Consider the following 22,443-nt stretch of genomic DNA (forward strand, 5'->3'; position numbering starts at 1 on the left):
AATAATCAAAATTCTGGAAAAGGAGAAAAGAAAGCAGAAGGGGGACATTATCAAATAAATAACTCAAATTCATTTCTCAGAACAGAAAAACATGAGTTTCCAGATTGAAATAGCTGCTTGAGTGTCCATTATGGAATTTCAGGATACAGGTTATAAAAAAAAAAAAGATTTACAAGGTTCCAAAGAGAAAATACCAGTCACATGCAAAGGATCAGGTATCAAAATGGCCCTGGACATCCCCAGTAGCAATACTGGAAGCCAAAAGGCAATGAAGCAGTGTCTTTCAAATTTTGAGAAACAATTGCCAATCTGTAATCCATACTCAGTCACATGAGAATGAAGGTTTTTGCACATGAGGGTTCCCCAAAATTTACTTGCCATATACTTTTTCTGCTGCAAGACTTCAAACTACATTTCCCAGACTCCCTTGTCTTGACCTCAGGCTAGATTCTATTATACTAGTGAGATGCACTAATGAGAGATGGAAGAGAAGACATTTCCTGTTTCTGGTGGTGCCTTCACCAGTGGCTGGTGGGTCTGGGCTCATGAAATTGCTTTGGACTCACAGTTCCAACAGTGGGTACAACAGGCTTGATGACACTGCTCCCTGAAATATTGTTTTTCCCCTTTGCTCCTCCAGCCCCGAGGGCACTAATTTCTGGGTGGTCTCATCTTCCCTCTTTGTAATACTGAAGCCCTTTTAACATGTTTGTACCATTTTCCTGTATTAAATGTTATGTTTAATTACTTGAGAATTCTGCTGTTTTCCTGAATGGATTTTCCAGGCCTTGGGCTGACTGAGATTCCACTCTTGTAGTTGTACCATCTGGAACACATCTCCACCAAGGCCACACGGCAGCAGAGGAGTGAGCTGGAGGAAGCACACCAGCTCATAAGAGCTTTGTCTTAGAAGTAGCATATGTCACTTCCTTTCATAGTCCCTTGGCCAAGTTATTCATTTAACCCCAATTTAACTGCATGGAATGCTTGGAAATATAGGGGAGCTCTTGGAATATTTGTCGAGCACAAAATGTCTCTACTACAATGAGAAAGAGAAAGACGTGGTATGAGGAAACAGAATGATGCAAGAGAGAGAGAGAGAGAGAGAGAGAGAGAGGCAAAGGAAAGTCCCAGATTGATGGCAGTGGAGAGTCCCAGGCTGATGGCAGCAGCCCTGAGGGCAACCTGCCCAATTTGGATCCCAAGGAAGGAGGCTCCAGAAGGGATGTCTCTGGAAACAAAATGAAACAAATAGATTTTCTGACCAGTTTCACCTGGTGGAAAGTTGGGTTGAGAGGCATGTATAGAGCTGAAGGAAGATGTGAGGAGACCTAACTGTTGATTCTAAGAATGAATCAAAGAAATTTAAGAGAGAAAGAGAGAAGGAGTGATTAATTCCAGGAAGAACCAAGAGTTGTATAAGAAGGAAACTAAGAAAAATAATTCACTAGGCTGAGCAGTGAACAACATTTGCATAGATATAATTATGGAAACAGTAAACATGGATTTACCAAAACTGATAAAATTGTGTTGAGAGGTGTGGTACTGCACTGCAATTCTGATACTGACCACCAGAGTTGGCACAGACTCCACAAGTTAAGGACATGATCCCCAACAAGACTGCCCTGACTTCAGATATCCACTGCAAGTTTGCAGTTTCCCAGGCCACCTACACTTCTGACCAACTGGCTGCAAATTCAGGGGTTCCTATGACCCACTCGGGTTCAATAATGCACTAGGTCAACTCACAGAATTCAGGAAAGCACTATACTTATGATTACAGTTTTATTATAAAGGATACAAATCAGGACCAGACATGGGCCATGAAGGGACCCAAGGTCTGGGAGAGTCTTGAATATGGAGCGCTCTGTATCCTCTCTCTGTGGAATCAGAATGCATCCCACTCCTCTGATTATCACCAACCAGGAAGCTCAGCTGAGCTTGGTGTCCAGAGATTTTATTGGGGTTTCATTACTTAGGCATGATTGACTGAATCATTGGCCACGAGACTGACTTCAATCTCCAGCTCCCCACCTTCTCCCCAGAGGTTGGGTTGATATCACTGGCTCAAAGCCCCAATTACAGAATCACATAGTTGGTCTTCAGGGTATGACTAGCACCCACCCTGAAGCTCTCCGGGGGTCCAGCAGGAATAACAAAGGCATTCCTATCACCGGAGGAAATGCCTAGGGTTTGAAGCTGTTTTCCGGAAAACGGGATAAACACCAGACAAATGATTGGACAACAGGAGGATGAGAGGGAAAGTATGCATGTGTCTGTGTGGTTTAAAGAGTTAAATCTGCACCTTCCAAAGTGGGATGTCAATAGATACCATCTAAACTGGAAAAATCAAGTAATAGCATTAGAAGCATGTTATTTAGAAATATGGCAAGAGATATTAGAAGCAATGGGAGTGGACTCAGAAGTGAGGAGATACTTTCCTTGTTGCTACAGATTTTGTAGAACTATTTGACTTACACAGCTCGGTACGTGTGTTACCTTGATAAAAAAAAAAAATCAAAGGGAGGGAATTCCCTGGCAGTCCATTAGGACTCCATGCTTCCACTGCAGGGGGCACAGGTTCGATCCCTGATTGGGGATCCTGCATGCCCTAAGGCGCGGCCAAAAAAAAAAAAAAATTAAAGGGAAAATGAGGAAGAAAGGGAAAGGGTGGCTGTGGTTGAGCCAGTGCTCAGGTATGGACCAGAGAAATGATGCTCTTAGGGAGAGAACTGCTGACCTGGGAAGACACCTTACTGCAGGTTTGCAGGATGTAAAGGTGAGCAAGGAGCCTGTGGTAGGAAGCAGAGCCTGAAAAGGCAGCAGATCGGGAGGAAGGGGGAACCAAGGGTGTTCTCCCAGCAGCCACCAGAGAGATGTCCACAGCTGCCTAGAGGTGGAATGAGATGAGAGATCCAGTGACATGGAGGTCCCTGGTGACATGAGGGAGCTATCTGGGTGGAGTGATGGGGCAGAGGCGAGGCTGCAGAGAGGGAAGGAGGGACAGGCTAATGGGGATGTGGATGGAACTATTATGGGTCATCTTTCCGGGAAGTTTGGGCACCCAGGGCAGGAGAGAGGTGATTGTATGTTTTTAAGATGAGAGAGCCACGAGAGTGAGTAAATGCTGTTGGAAAGCAGCCAGCCGCGGGGGAGGTTAAAGATTCAAGGGGTGAGTGGAGCCTCTGGGTGTGAGGTCTCCCAAGAGGCAGGAGAAGGCAGAGACAGCTGTGCCCTCAGCCCCTCCCAGGGGAGTGGAAGGTGCACACCTGCCCTGTGCAGGAGGGGGATGCTCACTTATCCTCAGACACCCGGCTAGTGGGGTGCAGTCCCCACCCCACAGATGGAAGGCAATGATTGGCCTCATTCTATGGCTGGAAGAAGTCCCTGGGAACCCGGATTTTTCTGTCTCCAAAGCTAGGCTCTTACTGCGCTTGTTCTGCGGAGGAGGAAGATGTGGCCCTGCCCACTGGAGCTCCTAGTCTGAGGTGAAGCTGCCAGAGTACAGGCAGTTCAGACAAGGGCCAGAGGGGAAGCCCCAAACGCCATTGCCTGAAGGGCCAGGAAGAATCCAGAAATGGAACAAGGGGGCCACACGTGTGGCAGCTATGTGAGCATGGAGACAGTAAGGAGGGGAGGGGGCTGTGACCACATGAGGGCTCGTGTCCCCCTCCGGCGGGGCATTCCCATAATCCACCCAGGAGCAGCTCCCTATGGCCAGCTCTTTGGGTTTTCAGAGAACTGGAGTATCCCGATTTCAGGGTGAACTCATCTCCAGATCAGAGAGACAGTGCAGTAAAGGGATGGGATATTGAGATGGAGGGACCCCTGACCAGCCGGGAAGTGGCTAGGCACGTCCAGGGAGGCCGCTGCCAGGTGCTGCTGGGGTGGGGACTGGGGAAGGCAGAGGGCGGGGGTGGGGCAGGGGGCCTTGTGCACAGAGGAAGCGAGCAGGGGGCGCAGAGAGGGACGAGCTGACCAGGGTGGCCCGAGGGTGGCCCCTACGACGCCATCTGGTCCTTTGGGACCCACGCCCACCGTCCTGGCTGCAACACTCCCCGCCCCCTCAGGCCTGTCCTCGCCACTCCAGGGTCCAGGACCGGAGGTCCAAGGGGAGGAGGGGGAGGCCTCTTCAGGTGGCCCGGGGTGGGGCTTCACTAACTGAGTGTCATCTAATTGAGTGCTAATTAAGCCCAATTTGTACCCTGGCCAGGGGCGCCCTGAGGCCGTCCCTGTCGTTCACGGGGCGGCAGGGCCCCAGCTGGGAGCCTCCCGCTACACTCCTGCGGCGACAGTCGCCAACCCCGGCGCGGACGCGCGCACCCAGGGATGCGGCCGGGCGAGTGGCCGGGCGGGGAAGGGTTAAGCCCACCGAGCTCGCGGCTGCCTAGAGCGGCGGCGGCGGCGGCGGTGGCGGCGGCGGCAGCGGGGGCCGGGGCGCGGGGCCGCGCGGGCGGCGGGCGGGGGACAGGATGCGGATGCCGGGGGGACTTCCTGTGCCGGCCCCCGCCGCCCCCGCCCCCGGCCCGGCCGCTGCCCGCACGGACGCACGGCCGGCGGGTCGCACGCTCGGGCGGGCGGGCGAGCGAACGGGGACCCCGGCCCGGCCGTGGCGCCCGCCGCCCGCGGGGCCCGGCCCAGGCTGCCCGCCCGCGGGCTCCCGGCACCTGTGGCGGCAGGCGGACCCCGGCCGGGCCCGCGCTGCCCCGGGCTGAAAAGACACCGGTGGCACCCGGCCCCGCCGACCTCGGGCTGGGTCGTCCACCGGGGCCGCCCTCGGGGCCGCCCCGTAGCCCTCGGCGCCCGCGATGGTCCCGCACGGCCGGCCCTGAGCCCCGCGCTGGTTGGGGGCTCGGCCTCCTCCAGCCCCCACCCCAGGGAGCCGACACCAACTTCTGCTCTTGAACTCCGCTCTGCCCGCTTCTTTTGGCCCAGCGCGACCTCGGCAACCCAGACCGCGGCCGACCCTCCTGAGTGCCCAGAAAGGCCCCCGGGCGGCCTGGCGCCTCCCCGGCTCCTTCTGGATGGAGGCTTCTCAGGAAGGTGCTGGCTGAACGCTTGGGCCTTCACCTTCCAGCCCCTGCTGACCACACCTCCCCTAGTGCAGAGGCTGCGTGAGGAGCAGGAAATGCTGTACCAGGTGAGGCCCAGTGGGTAGGACAGCAGGGTGAACCTAGGGACGCTTCTCTGAAGAGGCTTTGGACTGGATTCTGCAGGGCTAGGGAGACCTGGAGTCACCCTGTTAGGAGGGGAGGGAGGACTGGACATGGGCACACCTCTGCAGGGGCCAAGGTGGACGCGGGAGAGAGGCGGGGAGCCCTCCAGACCTCAGGACTGCCTGGGCACAGGGCCAGACAGGCAGCCCGCCAGTTCCGTGGGTCGTGGTACCCTGGAAACCTGCCTTCCTGGGAGCTGAGGTGGCACCTGGACCGACCCACATGGCCTGGAACCGCTGGTCTGCTGGCGGCCTGGGAAGGTGGGGTGAACCCCCCAGCAGCCTGGGAGGCAGGAGGCCAGGGAATTGAACAGACTTGTCACTGCTTGGAAGGGGGCTAGGGGAGTGTGAGATGGACAAGTCTCTCTTTTTTTCTGCAGACTTCCCCAAATGTCCCTTCTGGGAGTGCAGCTAGCCACCTTAGTATCGTCCCTCAGTGACGCACAGCTGCATGGGCTGCCCCGGCTGTGGGGCTGAATGCGGGCCCTGCACAAAGTCTGGAGAGGCAGGACTCCTTGTGCAGGCGAACGGGCTGGGGATCCAAGCCTCTAGGCCACCCCTGCTCATCCCTTTCCTGGTTGTGGACCACACGGTCCTTCTTTCTAGCAGGGGTGAGCTGCCAGCTCTGGGGGTCGTCAAGGGAGTTGGTGCCCCTGGGCCCGGGGCTCACAGCGCTCCTACGCATCTGAACAGCTTCCTTCCTTCCTCAGCACAGCGGGCTCCCTGGGATCTCCGTCTGACTGCCAGGATGGAGGTAGGGCCGGCAACCAAGACCTTCGTGCTCGAGCTGCGGTGTCTTGAAGATGGGGGCTCAAGGCCTGACACCCTCTCAGGTGAGGGGCTGGGGGGGGGGGCCTCTGACGTCCTAAACCAGGAGATGGTCCTCAGGTCCCCAGCGAGGATCCTTTGACAGAACGCAGGCCTGCCACAGCTGGGAGGGAGCCCTGAGTGGTGGCGGGCGGCCTGCTGTCTGGAGGGGCACCCACCTGGCAGTTCCGGGGTGTGGAGGGCAGACTGCACCCACTCACGTCGGCAGGTTCACATCGAGAGAGCAGGTGGCTCGGGCTGCAGTCTTGCTGGTGAGGGCTGCCTGGCAGTGCAGACGTTCTCAGCCCCTGCCCCGGACCTGTATAAGTGCTGGCTGGGACCCTCTGCTGTTTCCCCAGGGCTCACACAGCCTCCATTTTCCTCCCACTTGTCCCTGGCTCCAGACTCAAGGTCCCAGATTGAATTCAGCGGCAGAGGCGCCCTCTTGTCATTGGCCGCGTGGCTTTTCTTTGGCCTCTGCTTCCATCCAGCTTTCTCTCCCCTCTTGCCCAGAAGCAACTGTGGCCCTGCAGAACCTTCCAAGACCCCGTCTCTCTCTGGGACCTGCTCTGGGCGAATCTTTCCATGGTGGCCACACTCGTGGGACTCAACTCCCCACTCTGGGCTTCGAGGGTGCTGAGTGAGGGGCTGGGGCAGGGTTGAACAGAGCATGAAAAGGACCAAGGGAACTGGAGGGGTTGGATGGGGATGTGTGGACTTAACTAGGACTCTTGGCTTTTTTTTTTTTTTTTTTTGCCCGTGCCGCGCAACTTGCAAGATCTTAGTTCCCTGGCCAGGGATTGAACCCGCACCCTCAGCAGTGAAAGCTCCGAGTCCTAACCTCTGGACCGCCAGGGAATTCCCAGGACTCTTTTGGCTTAAATATTTAACTGACAAAAATCTCACGAGAGCAGACACATCAGGTGACACTTAAGTATACATTTACTACAGCATTGTTGTTAACAATGTTTAAAATGCCAGAAGTCCGGAGTGGCCATATGGCCAAGCACTGTCCTAGAAATGAGAGGACCCACACAGAGGCGTGCTGTGTCCCTGCTGCACCCAGAGGTGGTGGGAGAAGGGAGTGTCCATGTGAGTGTCGATTTGCCGAGAAAACAGGTTTTCATGGCTGTCTTCCCTCCTTTCCCGCATACTCCCACCTGATGTGAGTGTATAGGAAAAATGCGTTCACTGATCCGTTGGTCTAAGCAAAGGTTATTGGGAATAGTTTCCTAAAAGGGAATTATTTACATGTAGATATCCCTTGGCTTTATTAATTCAATATTATTTATTATTCAATATATTCCTGGAAAAGTAGCCAGAAAGCAAAATTTACAAAATCAAATCTCTACTTTCCATTACAAAATTGAAAAGATGATATTGTACGAAGAACAGATGTTGAAATCAGACTTGGGAATGGAGAAAGCCTCTTCAGATTTTCTGATAACACAGCAGGAATGCTCAAAGTGAGAGACTGCGTGTGGGATTTGTGAAACAGCAACGGAATGAGTCCTGTTTAGCTGAGCTTACACTGCGTCCTGTACCGTGCTGGGGCTGCTCATTTATCCCCTCTAATTCTCACGATTTCCCTGAAAGGGATTTGTCTTCTTTAGCAGATGGGGAAATTTAGGTTCCCAGAGGTTAAATAATTGGCCAGTTGCCATGTTGACTTGGGGCCGTGAGTTGGTCCTTTCCATCCCAGAATAACAATCTAAAACACTTCCAGCTTAAGGACTGTTTCAGTTGGAGCTAGTTATATCCTCAGTATTTCCGAACTGTTTGTTAGTTTTCAAACCCATTCCAAACCCACAGGGAGAGGGATTTTTCAAGCACCTGCTAGGGGTAATGTCAGGGGTCTTCCTGCTTCACTCATTAAGCTGTTGGTGTGGGTGTCACTAAGCTATGTTACAGACAAGGAGGGCCCTGAACCTGCAGGAGGTTAGACAGCTGCTCACTGGTAGAGTTTTTCTGAACTGAGGACTTCCGACCTGGAAACCTCATGTTCTCTCTGACACTTTGGTGACTTTTAGAAACTGCCGCAGAAACACTTCCAGGCAGCCTTACAGAAATTCGTTATTATGTACAGAGGAGGTGAGTTCCTTTAATTTACGGTGTGGCCTTAACTGAGGTCTGAGTTCAGCATGGGCCTGTGGCTTAGCCGTGGGAATGGCTGGTTCACTGTTTCCTACGGGATGGCAGTTCAGCCCAAAGGACTTCTCAGGGAGAGGTGCTGGGGAGCCACAGGCCCCCACGGTGTCACTGCCAAGGTCTGAGGCACGGAGCCTGTGTGGCAGAAGGCCCAGAGGAGAGGTCAGGGGCTGGGGTCCAGAGTGACGAGACCAGCTGTCCCTGGGGCACCTCTCCAAGCCAACTCCACACCTCTGGGCGTTTCCGTTTCTACCATACCGCCACTGTCACTTGGTCCAGTGTTTTGGGGTCCCTTCTGAGGGCTCAGGAGTGTATGGTACAGTGACTGTACATGGGGCAGAATAAGGGGGGAGATCCTGGGAGTCTGGATCGGAGAGCTGCCTGTAGATCTTTCTCTCCTGGCTTCCTGCCATTTCCGCTACAGGTGGCAGCGGTGGGAGTGAGAGTCAGGAGGAGGAAGAGGCTCAGGAGAGGAGCAGTAGCCCACCGCGGCCAGCAGTCTCAGCCCCGAGGGGGGCCGGTGCAACCGCTGAGGGAGCCCCGCCAGAACAGCAGGAGTTGCAACCCCGACAGTTAGAACAGCAGCCAGAGCTGCAGCAGCAGCCACAGCAGGAGCAGCGGCAACAGCTGCAGCCACGAGACGAAGGGTCAGGACCTCAGCCAAACTCGCAGCAGCAACAGCAGCAGCAGGGCGGGCAAGAGCGGCTGCCTCGACCACAGCCGGAAAACCCCCAACCTGTGCGACAGGAGCCCCTGAAACCACAGCCGCAGCTGATGCAACAGCAGAAGCAGCCACAGGAGCAGCACATGCAAGAGCACCAGCTGTCACAGCAACAGCAGGAACAGCTCCAGCAGCAGCAAGATGGGCAGCAGCAGCTGCCTGGGCAGCAGCAGGAACTACAGGAAAATCCCCAATCTGTGCACTATGAGCAGCGGAAACCACAGCCGCAGCGGCTGCAACAGCAGGAACAACCACAGGAGCGGCAAGTGCAGGAACAGCAGCTGTCACAGCAACAGCGGGAACAGTTACAATCACAGCAGCTGCCACCGCAGCAGCAGTTACAGCAGGAACAGTCACAGCTGCAGCAGCAGGAACAGTTACAGCCGCAGCAGGAACAGTTACAGCTGCAGCAGCAGCAACAGTTACAGCTGCAGCAGCAACAGTTACAGCAGCAGCAGCAGCTGCAGCAGCAGCAGTTACAGCTGCAGCAGCAGGAACAGTTGCAGCAGCTGCAGCAGCAACAGTTACAGCAGCAGCGGCTGTTGCAGCAGCAGCAAGAACAGTTACAGCAGCAGCTGTTGCAGCAGCAGCAAGAGCAGTTGCAGCTATTGCAGCAGCAGCAAGAACAGTTACAGCAGCAGCTGCTGCAGCAGCAACAGTTACAGCAGCAGCAGCTGCTGCAGCAGCAGCAAGAACAGTTGCAACAGCAGCAGCTGCAGCCCCGGCCGCTGGAGCCAGAGGAGGAGGAGGAAGAGGTGGAGCTGGAGCTCATGCCGGTGGACTTGGGGTCGGAGCAGGAGCTGGAGCGGCAGCGGCAGGAGCTGGAGCGGCAGCAGGAGCAGCGGCAGCTGCAGCTCAAACTGCAGGAGCAACTGCAGCAGCTGGAGAAGCAGCTGGAGCAGCAGCAGCAGCTGGAGGAGCAGCAGGAGGTGCAGCTGGAGCTGACCCCGGTGGAGCTGGGGGCCCAGCCGCCGGAGCTGCAGCTGGAGCTGACCCCCGTGCCGTCGGAGCTGCAGCTGGAGCTGGTGCCCGCCGCGGGGGGCGGCGGTGCCGCCGTCCCGGGGACGCCCGCCGCGGTCGTGGTGGCGCCCCCGGGCTACGTGGTGCTGCAGGAGCTCATGGTGCTGCCGGCCGTGTCGGCGCCCTCGGTGGTGGCCATCCCGGGCCCGGCGGGCAGCGCGGCCCTGACGCCGGCCCGGCAGCGGCGGCGGCGGCGCGCCCGGGACCGGCCGACCATCTGCGGGGAGTGCGGCAAGGGCTTCAGCCGCAGCACGGACCTCGTGCGGCACCAGGCCACGCACACGGGCGAGCGGCCCCACCGCTGCGGCGAGTGCGGCAAGAGCTTCTCGCAGCACTCGAATTTGGTGACGCACCAGCGCATCCACACGGGCGAGAAGCCCTACGCGTGCCCGTACTGCGCCAAGCGCTTCAGCGAGAGCTCGGCGCTCGTGCAGCACCAGCGCACGCACACGGGCGAGCGGCCCTACGCCTGCGGCGACTGCGGCAAGCGCTTCAGCGTCTCGTCCAACCTGCTGCGCCACCGCCGCACGCACTCGGGCGAGCGGCCTTACGTGTGCGAGGACTGCGGCGAGCGCTTCCGCCACAAGGTGCAGATCCGCCGCCACGAGCGCCAGCTGCACGGCGCCGGCCGCTCCCGGGGCCTGGGTCTGCTCCGCGGCGCGCGCGCGGCCGCCGGCGGGGCCCCGCGCGCCGAGCAGGCTGCGGACAAGGCGCCGTGACCCCGGGCGGGGGCCGAGGTCGGGGAGGGCGCCGCTCTCCCTGTCCCCCACCCAGGAAGCTCAGCGCCCGCTAGGACGTCTTGACCCAGTTCCGGGGTCTCGGGACGTCCTGGAATATCGCCGGGAAAAGGCTACCATCCTTCTACCGCGTCAACCGAGTGGTCGGACGGGTTCACCCTCAGAAACACTCCACAGGAGGAAGTCGACGAGGCTAAAACAGCACGATGTTGCACATCAGTACAAACAGCACACGGTTCAGATTCGGCATCGGGTACCGATGGGTGAGAAGTCGGTCAGGGAAGCCTCCCTGGGAAAATTGGACTTACTGGAGGTGAGAGCCGCAGGGGAGAAATTCCAATGACAAGACGAGACAGTGGGTGACATTCGACAGAGCTCGAACACTAACCAGGGAGTCCGATATACGTGGTACAACGCACGTGAAAAGGATTTGGTCCTGGTGAAAATTATTTCATGGGAAAAAAAGGAAATGTATCTGCACTACGTAGAAAACTGATCAAGGCATTAAGTTGTCCTCAATGGCATTTGCCTTGAAAATACTTCCTAGAATGAAAATTCATCAGGGTGGATAAAATCCTGATTAAAATGTTTGTGTTCATAAACACAGGGTCCGAGTGTCCGCTGGGTCAATGTGCAAACGCCAGGAAGTCCACTCTGGGTGAAGGTGAAGCCTTCCCTCCAGGGCCACCCAGGCAAGCCTCAGGCCGGCTCTAGGCCTCTTTGCTTCCGTGTTCCCATGCCCACAGCCGCTCCCTAATGCCTCTTGAGTAGAAAAGCCTGGGGCTGAAGCAGAGGGCATTCTGGGAGTGCTGTCCAAGGTCCTAAGGGGTGGTCCCTCCATCCTTCCCAAAGAGCTCCGGGTAGCCCCACCCTAGCCTCCCTTCTCAGATGCCCGTCCAGGGACTGAGGCTGTGGGGTCGGGGCCTTGAGACGCAGCGGCAGGTTCTCCCGGGCCGGGCTGTGCAGAGGGCTGGCCCGAGTAGACCCTGCCTCATCGCCGGGAGTCAGAGGGAGAATGTCAGGGACAGGGATTGGAGGCAACACAAATGCTCTTTGTGACAGTTTTGTAAGCATGTGGGGCTCAGTCAAAGCAGCAGCAACGTGATGCCTTGTGGGAAGGCAGGATGATGCCGGGGCGGGGGGGCCCCCGCCACCTCAGGCCCCCAAGCCCTTCCTGCTCTCGACTCCCCCATCTGGCTACTTAGATTCTGCCCTGCTGTCCTCCCTGCTTCTCCTTTACTAACAGAGCCTGCTACGTTTTACAGATGTGTTGGTAAGTGAGAAACAAACAACGAAAAATAAATTAAAATGAGGAAATACATTGTCCTGCCTGTGTTTTCACCTCTGGGTTTCATGGGGCTTCATTTCTCCGGCACATTTTCCTGGTCGCTCTAGAAACAAGGGACTTAGTATTCAGGCCCGTGCCCAGTGCCCCTCACCCTAGAGTCATCCTTGTAGCCTGAGACCCTTGGTGGGGGATGGGCTCATTCAGTAAAACCCTCCTGGGAGGGATGAGGACCAGAGAGTGGACGCTGGAGGAAGCCAGTTTTGGCGTCTCCATGGCCTTAATAAATCACGCACACGTAGACCCTTGTTTCAAGGTCTGCTCCTGGGGAGCCCACCTTAAGACTGACGGTGTTGACAGCGGTCTTAGCAAGTGGAGTCTGAAGTGGGGACCCTGGGCTTGGACCACTCGCCCATTGTAGCAACAGGGGCCCCCTTGTGGGTGGTGACCCCTGGCCACTATACTGATGGACAGGACAGGATACCAGGTGAGAGGGGATGCCCCAGCTCATGCGGTATCTTGAGCACTTCAGAGATGTGAGAAACGGTTATTATAGGTACTGTGGAATGGGTTGGTTTTGCTGAGCACCATTAAAGCCACGATGAGGGTAAAAGAGGGCACAGAGAGACCGTCAGAGGCCTCCATGCAGTATTTAAAGGGACTCGGTTCTTTCTGCCAAGCGTTGACTACCAAGGACTAGGCACAAGGTGTAATGCAAGAGTAGCGAAACTTATGGCTTGGACCGGGGTATCTGGGCAACGTCCTTGAGAACACCAAGCCCCCACATTCCCCTCAACTCTGGGCGGCAGGTGTGACCCGATTTCCCTTGCCAGAAACACCAGCTGTGCGTCTTACCTTGTCCAGAGACCATGCAGAGGTCTGGTTGAGGCAGATGTCTTTCAAGACAATACTTGCCCTCCTATGATGAGGTTCTAGGCCCAGCACGGCCTGGCTGGGGCAGCGCTGGCTCCGCCAAGGGAGGGAAGGGATTATTCACCAAAGGACCTGCAAGTCCTGGCTAATACCTACCAGCGGGAACAAAGGAAGCACACCTAGGAGTGGATCTGGGGGTTGAGGGGCTGGGAGTGGGTGGCATATTAGCCTGGAGGTTGAGACACACCTCTGTGTCCCCCTGGGTAGCGCCCTGGCAAGGGCACCTGGAGCTGGTCCTACTGCTCTGCTGAGACGACTGCTGGAAGCTTGGGCGTGACGATGGTCCACATCAAGTGAGCTGGGGTTGCCAGGACTGCCTGGGCAGAGTGTTGAGTCACAGTATCAGAAGTCTGGAGAAAATAGATGTTTTATTCCAGAGAACCCATTGTTGGCTATGCTGTGGGAGAGCCCAGAGGACCTTCCCTCCCCGAGGAGATAAGCAGTGTGCAGGTGAGAAGGCACTGGCTTCATTCAGGAGCTAAGCAGGAGCTGCTGTCTGTAGACCTGGGCTGACATTAGAAGTGCCTTCACGGAACTGGACTCTCGTGTCAACAGGGCGGCAGCATCCTTGGAGTAGCAGCGGCCAGATGCAATGCTGAACTCCCAGGACGAGACAGACATAGTTACTGAAATGGGCAGTAAGCTGGGGGTGGCGTCCAGGCCTGAAGGGATCCATGGTGATGGGTAGCAGACAGTGGTGTTCCCAGGGACAAGATGGGTGAACAGCCAACTAGGCTATTGCTTGACTTATATTAAAAAAAAAAAAAAAGTGGTAACCTTGAAGACCAATGTCATCTTCCCCAGTGGAAAGTCACAGTCTCTTTCCCAGTTCCTAGATCTGAGCCAGTTCTGAGCCAGAGCCCGCTGATCACAGGAGAAGCCGGTCCCCTGGGCAAGGACTTTACGATGCGACAGTTCCCAGTGTTCGTATAGAGTAGTGTTTCCTTGGTCCTTCCCCCAAATAGACCTGGGTCCGTTTCCCTGAGCAACCATTCACTGAGGGGACAAGGGTATCCAGATCTTTCAAGCAGGGGCTCTGGCTCCTTGGGAGTAAAGGTCTGAGTAACCCCATCAGACAAGCCACCTAGACCAGCAGAGGTGCTAAAGCCAAGGATGGGGAAGATGAGAAGCGTCAGCCGGGGCCTCAGGGGCTGTACGTGACCCCACCAGCCCTTCTCCAGTCTGCGTTCTCCACCCAGAGTGGAATTCATATGGGACGCGAGTGGATCTGTGTGGGTTAAGGAGGGCTCGGGACAGATGTTGATTCTCTGCCCACCTCTCCTTGGACGAGTCCTTACAGACGTACGGTCCCCCCACCCCGCCCCGCCTAGCTTCCCACAGCAGCACCCGCAGGGGAAGGGGACGGGGCTCCTAACCCTGAGGGGTGTGGGAGTGTGAAAGCCCAGCTCCCTCCTCAGGCGAGGACAAGGCTTCGGCACCACTTCTCCTCCTTAGGAGCCCTGGGATGCCATGGAAGCTTCCTTCCCTCTGTGTGGCTGTGCCTGAGCCCTCCCTCCCCCTCAGTCCCCTTTCCTATGCTGCGTCCCCCTCTCTCACCAGCTTCCCCTGGCTGCATTTCCTTGAGTGGTTACTGGTGCGCAAATGGTCTTCCATGGTCTGGTCCTGGGAAACCTCAGACAGGGGCCAGGAGAGGAGGGGAGGCGAAGCTTGTGGGCGGGCGAAGGTTGTTCTGGCGGCAGGGGTTGACAGGCATCGCTGAAGAGCTCAGAACCCAGGGGGAGAGGGAGACACAATGGGATGGGCCGTGGGGACAGAGCCACGAGCTCTGCCACGGGGACCCAAGTGGCCTCACGGGAGAAGTCTTCCTGGGTCAGAAGGTGTCTTTTTGGTTTTTTTTTGTTGTTGTTGTTTTTTGGCCGTGCAGCATGTGGGATCTTAGTTCCCCAACCAATTCCACGCCCCCTGCAGTGGAAGCTTGGAGTCTTAACTGCTGCCGCCAGGGAAGTCCCAGGAGGTGTTTGCAAGGTGCGGACTGGAGGGACTGCGGGGCTGGCTGTGGGGTGGGAAGCATCCAGGCGGAAGTCACGCTGTGTGTGGAGGATCAGAGCCGGAGAAGCTCTGGATGTGGTTAGGAGTTAGCAACTCCGAGGGTTTCCCGAGGGCCAGACAGAGGTGCTATGGGAGACAGGTGTTGGGCTGAGGGGTGGGCTGGGCAGGGGCTACAGTTTGTGGAATCACATGATTTTCAAGCCGAGAAGCTTATATTTAATCGTACGGATCAGTGTTTCCCATACCTTGGACACTGGCATATTGTATCTATTATGTTCACCTTTACTACCGTTGTCTTAATATTTGTCTTAAATGGCTGATTTTGTTCTTAAACAGACGTATGTAAAACGGGAACTGGGTTTCACCAGTACAGATGGAAGGCCAGTGGGGCAGCTCTGTGTGTCAGCTGGGCTGAGCCAACCACGTTTCCCAGAATCCCCTTTTCTGTCTCTGGTTAAGGAGGCCACACTCGGGGGCCTGCTGGGGGCAAAGAGAACACACACTGGGTGTGCAAGAAAGCAGTTCTAAATACAGTTACAACCACGTGACCCTCTGCAGAAACCAGGGCTGTAATAGTTCTCAGCGTTCTGCCCTTATTTTGATGTGAATCTGTTCATTTACATATTAACCGTTGTCTCCCTTTCCTTCTCCCATTTCTCTACCGTCTCATATAAAACACAGTCATAGTAGTTAATTTTATAGCTCAGTATTTAAGTTACAGAGAATTAAAGGTCGAAGGGAAATGACGGCACCCAAAGATGGATAACGGGACTTTGTGTCCTCTGGGGGAAAGAGTTGGTGTGCTTTGGTTGCACGGGGGTAGTTGCACCACTGTAGGTGGACTGGTGTGTTTGCCGGTTAAGTATGGTTTGTGGTTTTGGTTTCACACACATCGGAGGCCGTGTTAGTGACTGCGCTGTGATCCATTTTCATCACATCCTCTCCCTTACGCTGTAAGAATTCCCTGTTGAACCATGGATCTCTGATGGGCTTCACAGGAAAAAAACAACCAGTCACACTTAAACATAGAGAGCACACATCTGATATTAATTCCCAACAATATAACAATATAATTCCCAACAGTAAAATACATATATATATATATATGTGTGTATATATGTATATATCTATATCTCACATGTAAGCAATCATCTTCAGGACGTGGCATTTCCATTTATCACTGGGAGGAGATGTGTGATGCTGAGATGGGAAATTCACAAAAGTTCTGCAGTGCATCCCGGCTCCCTTGGAAGGCCACCTGCAGAGGCCCCTGAGTCTCCACTGGCAGAGCCTCTTCCTCTAGTCCTGGGAGTTTGCACAGGTGTCCTCCCCCCATCTTCTCTCCCAGAACCCATGGGTTTCCAGCAGCATCCTTGAAGGTGACTGCGGGGTTGAGATTGAAGGCCTCCTTACTTGTATGGACAAAACTCCACCAGGAAGCCCAGCCATGAACGATCTCGGGGGACACTCTCCTTCCGACCCCCATGCTGGGTTCCACGCTCCACGGCTAAATGTGGGCAGGTTCCAGGGTCTGTCGGAGTCTGCTCCTTCCCTGTCCACAGCCTTACACCAGGTGGCCTCGCCTAGCCCCCTGCCTTAATTACCATCCCTTTGCCCTAGACTCCCAATAAGGCTCTGACTTCTCCCCAGAACTTCTCAGCATCTCTCCCACCCCTACTTGACTTCTCCATTCCAATAGCATCTTAGACTACCTAGGCCTGCCCTCTGTGCCTGCTGTCCCCAGGATGACTCCTGAGTCCTGAAGCCAGCCAAGTGTGGACCCTGGAAGGCCCACGAGCCAGGCCCTGCCTCTGGGGTTCCTGCCCAACACTGATCCCCGCCTTCCCCTCTCCTAACCCTCTCCTACCTTGCCAGTTTCCCTCCTGAACCCTAACCCTAACCCTAACCCTGACCCTGACCCTGACCCTGACCCTAACCCTAACCCTAACCCTGACCCTAACCCTGACCCTGACCCTGACCCTGACCCTGACCCTGACCCTGACCCTAACCCTAACCCTAACCCTGACCCTGACCCTGACCCTGACCCTGACCCTGACCCTAAGTCGCAGAGGAACTCTGCTTTTCTGGGTTTATATCACATCTTGGCCGTTCTGTGCCGGCAGCCAGCCAGACCTGACTAATTCATATGTGTTGGGAGACATCAAAGGAAAACATAGAGACGAGAACATTAAGAAAAGGAGTCTTCCTTGGGGAATTCTGTAAAGGTCCAGACCTTACAAGGCTGGCTCATCAAGTGAAAAAAATACAGTGGGAAACATTTTTTAACCCCCCAAATTACTGACTATAATTAGCCTCAATTGTTCATATAACGATCATATCTGCAAGGGTTTGCAAAAGGTAGGGAGAAGGTTGTTTCTATGAGGGGGTCAGGCTAGGACTCAAGGTTTTACCTATTTTAGGCACTAGTGTGAGACAGAGGGACCAGGTAAGAAGTCCTTCCTGTCTCTTTGGGTTGTGTTAGTCACAATAATGGCAGTAGGGCAGGGTGTCATTCTGCTTCTTAGCAATCAGGTAAATATCTCTCTGGGCTGACCCTTGGGCTGTATTTGTACCATATAAGGGGCTGGCTGGCTAAGCCCAGAAGTCTCTGGTGAAACAGAGAATCTCCAGGGAATAAGATACAGTCAGACTTTGAGTCAGCCTTTCCTCTTTCAGAAACTAGCGACGGTCCTCCAGTGAGGACTTGGGGATTGGAATTGTAGCCACCCGTTACTACGTGACAACTCTCCTTGCCTTTAAAATGTGAGCGAGAGGGTCTATTGTTCTGGGTTATTGTGTGTCAAACAGGTAAAATAATATGTGCGAATGAACCTGGCATACAGTAGACAGTTGGAATATGTTTGTTACACTGAAAGCAAGAGACCAACACATACTCTTTCCTCTGGTTGGATTTTCTATGAGATAAGGCTTTCTACTATTCCAAGATTTCAAAGTTTAGACCCTGTAGAAATGAAGACTTTGTGAGGCCCCCAGATGGTAGAAAGGCATAGCGATGCCCTTAGGATTCTCCCTTGCAGGTAGGGTCTGGTAGGGTTCCCAGGTAACTTTATCCATCCTGTGACATCAGCCACCGCCCAGGCATCTCCCCAAAGTCCTGAACCTGAGGACTCGTTGGTCTCCCAGACTGAGATATTCCAAAGATCTAAAGCTCAGTCAGGCCACGCGGAGCTCTCAATCCCTGGCCAAGCCTGTACTTCCTGATTTCTCCCTTCAGTGGCTGGCAGCACCGTCCACATGGAGACATTGAGACACAAACCCAGGAGTCCTTCTAGATGGCCCCTGCTTCTCCTAACGCCCTCTGTTTCAGTTAACAATCGCTGTGCAATAATCCGCCCCAAACAGTGGCTTAAAACAACAGATTTTTATTATTTCTCATGGTTCTGCAGGCTTCCTGGGCTCAGCTGGGTGGTCCTTCTGCCCCATGTGAGGTTAGCCAGGGCTGTATCACCTGAGGGCTCCGTGGGGCTGAGACATCCAAAAGTGCTCATCGCGAGACTTGTAGTTGATACTGGCGTTCAGCTGTGAGCTCAGTGGGGCTGTGCACTATACTATATCATGGGAGATATATATATATATATATATATATATCTTATAACAGGGTATTCCCAATTCCTACTTCTTCTCCCTTATAACATCCCAGTCATTCATGTCACTTCTCCATTTGGTCCTCCTGGAGGTAAAACTCACACAAGTGCAAGGCCTTCCTAAGACTGGAACCTCTGGAATTTTTAAGTCTCAGACTTACCGCACTGAGGCCCTAACAGTTTGTCTGTTACAGTTTAAGTCTTGCTGCACCAGCACCGGCTCCAGTGCAGTTTCTGCTCCTGCAGGCGCTATTGCTCTAGGAAGCTGTGATTCTCTGTATCTGCTGTCTGTCTCTCCAATTCTGGGGGCAGTGGTTTGCCCCATGATTTCAATTCTCTGATGGATCTAGGATGAGTTGTTGATTTTCGTTTGTTTTCTTGTTGTGATGATGGACTAGTGACTTCCAAGCTCCTTAAATGTTGGACCAGAAACTGGAAGTCCTGCTAAATTTATTCTAAAAGCTAACTTTACTTACCGTAAATGGAAAACCAGTGTCACTTGACATAAGTAGAAGGTAGTTGTAAAAAAGAAAAAAATACGATGGAAACAAAACGATGTTGTTAAATTATCTTTGTTTAAATGGGAGCTGAGCAAATGTCTGAAAGGTGTTAGAGACCAGGGAGCCCCAAACAGAGACTTTCTCTCTGATGTTATCAGAAGAAGAAGAGTAAAGGTAACAACTGCTTCTGAATGGAATTCAGCGTTACTGAAAGTCCCTTCCCAGCACCTCCTAAAATGATCTCTGTCTCACATGACCTACAGGAGAAAAATCTAAATTCCTTACCTCAGTAAAAGGCATTTCAGACTCTGGACCCTTTTTATCTACTAGGCTCTTTCCTACCACATTCTTCCAGACACTAAAAACTCTGGCCGTAAATTGATTTATTCTGCCAGTCTACTTCCAAGTTATTTATCTGTTTTAGGAATAAGTAAACAAGGATGTAGTAAGTATATAAACGGGAACCAAATTTAAATAATGCAATTTAAACTGCCCACCAATAACGTGCCTCTCGCTCCCAGCAGCATGGCTTACAAGGCTGCTGAGTGGCTGACTCGGGGGAGGGGAGGGGAGACATGGAGTGGGGTTAGGTGGTCCATAGCCTTGGGGAGCTGCTGGACCAGCCCTGGACCACACTCCTCCTCCGACCTGAGGACAATCACATCCTTGGTGTGCATAGATTGTTGCTTAGATGATCTTTCCTGTTACTCGGTGCTGAACTCAATCCTGACTGGTTTCCCAAATTCACCTGGAAAAGAAGTAACTTTACCTATTTATTTATTTATTTTTGGCCGTGCTGTGCGGTTTGTGGGGATCTTAGTTCCCTGACCAGGAATCCAACCCATGCCCCCTGCAGTGGAAGTGCGGAGTCCTAACCCCTGGACCACCAGGGAATTCCCAAGAAGTAAATTTAAACACATCGAAATAAGGTGTAAGAAATCGAACGGTCTCCAAAAAATAAATCAGATGCTTCTGCATTAATAAAATTTCCTTTCTTATAGATCTATAAACCTTTTAGTGGATGCATATAAAAATGTATCCACGAAATCAAGTTCGTGGCGGGAGTGGGGTGTGTCATCTGCCTAGTTACTGCTGTGCCCTCCACGGGGGATGCTGTGGTGAGGAGGCTGTCAGCCATCCAGTGACTGCCATGAAGTTCATTCTGTGTGTCAGCCTTCCTGTGGCTCTGCAGCAGGGACACGGGATGTGAGAGGTACGAGGCATCTAGGTGCACTTGGAATTTGTGAGATCCAGGATGTCTCTTTTGGGGCATATGGGCTTTGATCTGTCCCCACCTTTGCACAGACTCATCCACAGGCGTGCACTGCCTTCAAGGGCTGGCCCCCCACAGTTGGGCAAAGCTCCCTCCCACTAGACTCTCAGGACATGCTCAGCTGTCACCACCTGCAGGTAGTCCTCCTGGGCTCCTCCTGGGTTCTCCTGCTGTGGGCTGGCAGAGTCTGGCACAGAGGAGTGCTGACCAACGTCCCCAGCCAGCCCCTACATGCCCCGCGTAGGGAGAGGGCAGTAGTGCCACCGTCAGAGGGAACCAGAGAACATCACCTAGGGAATGCTGGGGGTGAGGATTCTGATCAGATATCCAGGGTGGGGATTCTGGCTAAACTGACTTGACAGGATTTCTGCTAAAACTGGGCAATGCAAAGATAGGCATGGGAGCCCCAAAGTGGAGGCCTAACTGAGATGAGGCTCAGACTAAAAGTTTGGTGTGGGAGAGAGTCTTTGTCACACCCGGCTCAGGCCTCACCTCTCTGCAGTCCAGACCCCACCCCTGCCTGTTCCCTTCTGCCTGGACTTGAAGCTCTGCCCCTGTTTGGTGGACATTTTTGTCATTTCTCTCTGCACCCAGGATGGGAGGGAGCCGTCTGCTCTTCCTTTCTGCCCTCTGGCAGTCCCCTGCCTGTCCTGTCCCCAGACCCGGCACAACCGCTCTCTGCCAGCCTGCCCTGCACTGCTGGGAGGGAGGCTAGGATGGACTCGGGCCAGGCAGGGGGCAATTTAAACTGAGGGAGGGGCTGGGCCAGGGAGGGGCTCCCTCCAGAAGGACAATGGGCAGAATTCTTCACAATAGTGTCAAGGATCACAGAACCAGGAGGTGTGTTCCCAAAGTGATCAGGTTTTCCCCCATCAGCAATTCCCATTTCCACAGCTTAACTCTGTCACCTTGTGCTACAGACTGAACGTTTGTGTCTGCTTCCTGCTCCCCTCACTCCTCAAATTCACACGTTGAAGCCTAATCCCCAACGTGATGGTATTAGGATGGGGGGACTGTGGGATGTGATTAGATCATGAGGGTGCAGCCCTCATGAAGGATATTAGTGCCCTTAGAAAAGGGACCTCCAGAGAGATCCCTCACCCTTTCCACCGTGGGAGGACTCAGTGAGAATGCTCCAGTTATGAACCAGGAAGAGGGCTCTCACCAGACAATGCGTCAGTGCCTTGACCTTGGACTTCCCAACCTCCAGAACTGTGAGAAATAAATGTTTAAGCCACGCAGTCTATGGTAACTTCGTTATAGCAGCCCAAAGGCACTAAGACACTTCGTTACCCTGAAGCCTTGTCATTGTCCACATGGGTTACCTCAACAGCCTTTGGACAGCACCCTGCATCCCATCTGGACCCCTGCTATTCCCACCCCCCCCATCCACCTTGGCAAGTGACAACCCACCCCTACCTGATGCCACTGCTGGCTGCCTGCCGCTGTGGTGCCCCCACTGAGATGTGAGGCCGCAGCCACGGGATGGCCCCGCCCCCTCCCCAGACTTGCCCCAAGCTCCTCACCTACAGGCTCTCGCTCAGGCCAGGTCCCCCCTGCCCCACTGCATCCCAGTCTCTGGCCATCTTTCAGGTATGGCGGAAATGCCACCTGTCTCATGAAGGTGTGGGGACCTCCTCGCTGCAGCTCCCCTCAGCTCCGGGCCCATGGCTCTCACAGTTGGGACCTCAGGACTTGCCCTCCTCTGGGCATGGAGGCCCTGTGCCCCTCACTGCTCTGTCCACCCTTCACCCCCGACCAGCCCAGGTGGCAGGCGCAGGAGGAGCTCACGCTAAGGCCAGCCCTTCTCCCTGCTGCTTCCCCGCTGCCCAGCCCCCTTTCCAGAGCTCCGACTAACAGGTTAGTGCTGGCCAGGCCAAGCGACAACGTCCAGTTTGGGTCTCTGTTTTTCTTGTTCTTGCTGCTTCCTGCTCTCTCGGGCTACAGGCCCTGGTGGGCCCTGTCCCTGGGACACACTGCCAACCACCCCTCTCGTCTCTTCTTCTGGCTCAGAAGCAGCTGGTGCAGGGTGGACCAGCCCGGATACAGGCCCACTCACCCTCCCTTTCTCCCCAGGCAGCCTCATATTGGCAGAAGTCTCGAGCGGGCCTGGGTCCCTTCTTCTGATGGTCCTTGTGTTTCTGGTCCATCAGCTGCCCCTCACAGAGCCAGGCAATTGGAAGGACTGG

General features: G+C 54.6%; 1 protein-coding gene across 2 annotated transcripts; it reads left to right on the forward strand.

Annotated features, from left to right (window-relative positions):
- Positions 1–4,499: 4,499 nt before the first annotated feature.
- On the forward strand, positions 4,500–11,957 carry ZNF853 (zinc finger protein 853). Of its 2 annotated transcripts, none has more exons than XM_079945204.1 (3): positions 4,500–5,140; positions 5,926–6,048; positions 8,595–11,957. In XM_079945204.1, the coding sequence occupies exons 2-3, from the start codon at positions 5,964–5,966 to the stop codon at positions 10,628–10,630; spliced, it is 2,121 nt and encodes a 706-aa protein (XP_079801330.1). In that variant the 5' UTR covers positions 4,500–5,140; positions 5,926–5,963; the 3' UTR covers positions 10,631–11,957. The 2 variants fall into 2 exon arrangements, with proteins under 2 accessions (XP_079801330.1, XP_079801329.1); XM_079945203.1 differs by having other exon boundaries at positions 5,931–6,048.
- Positions 11,958–22,443: the final 10,486 nt, after the last annotated feature.

This window comes from Stenella coeruleoalba (genome assembly GCF_951394435.1).
Source record: "Stenella coeruleoalba genome assembly, chromosome: 15".
Taxonomy (NCBI): domain Eukaryota; kingdom Metazoa; phylum Chordata; class Mammalia; order Artiodactyla; family Delphinidae; genus Stenella; species Stenella coeruleoalba.

What these genes read in the sequence shown, in the direction of transcription:
- ZNF853 (XM_079945203.1), top strand. An exon ending in AAGGCCTGACACCCTCTCAG is followed by an intron (nt 6,049 to 8,594) that starts GTGAGGGGCTGG and finishes TTTCCGCTACAG; the next exon opens with GTGGCAGCGGTGGGAGTGAG.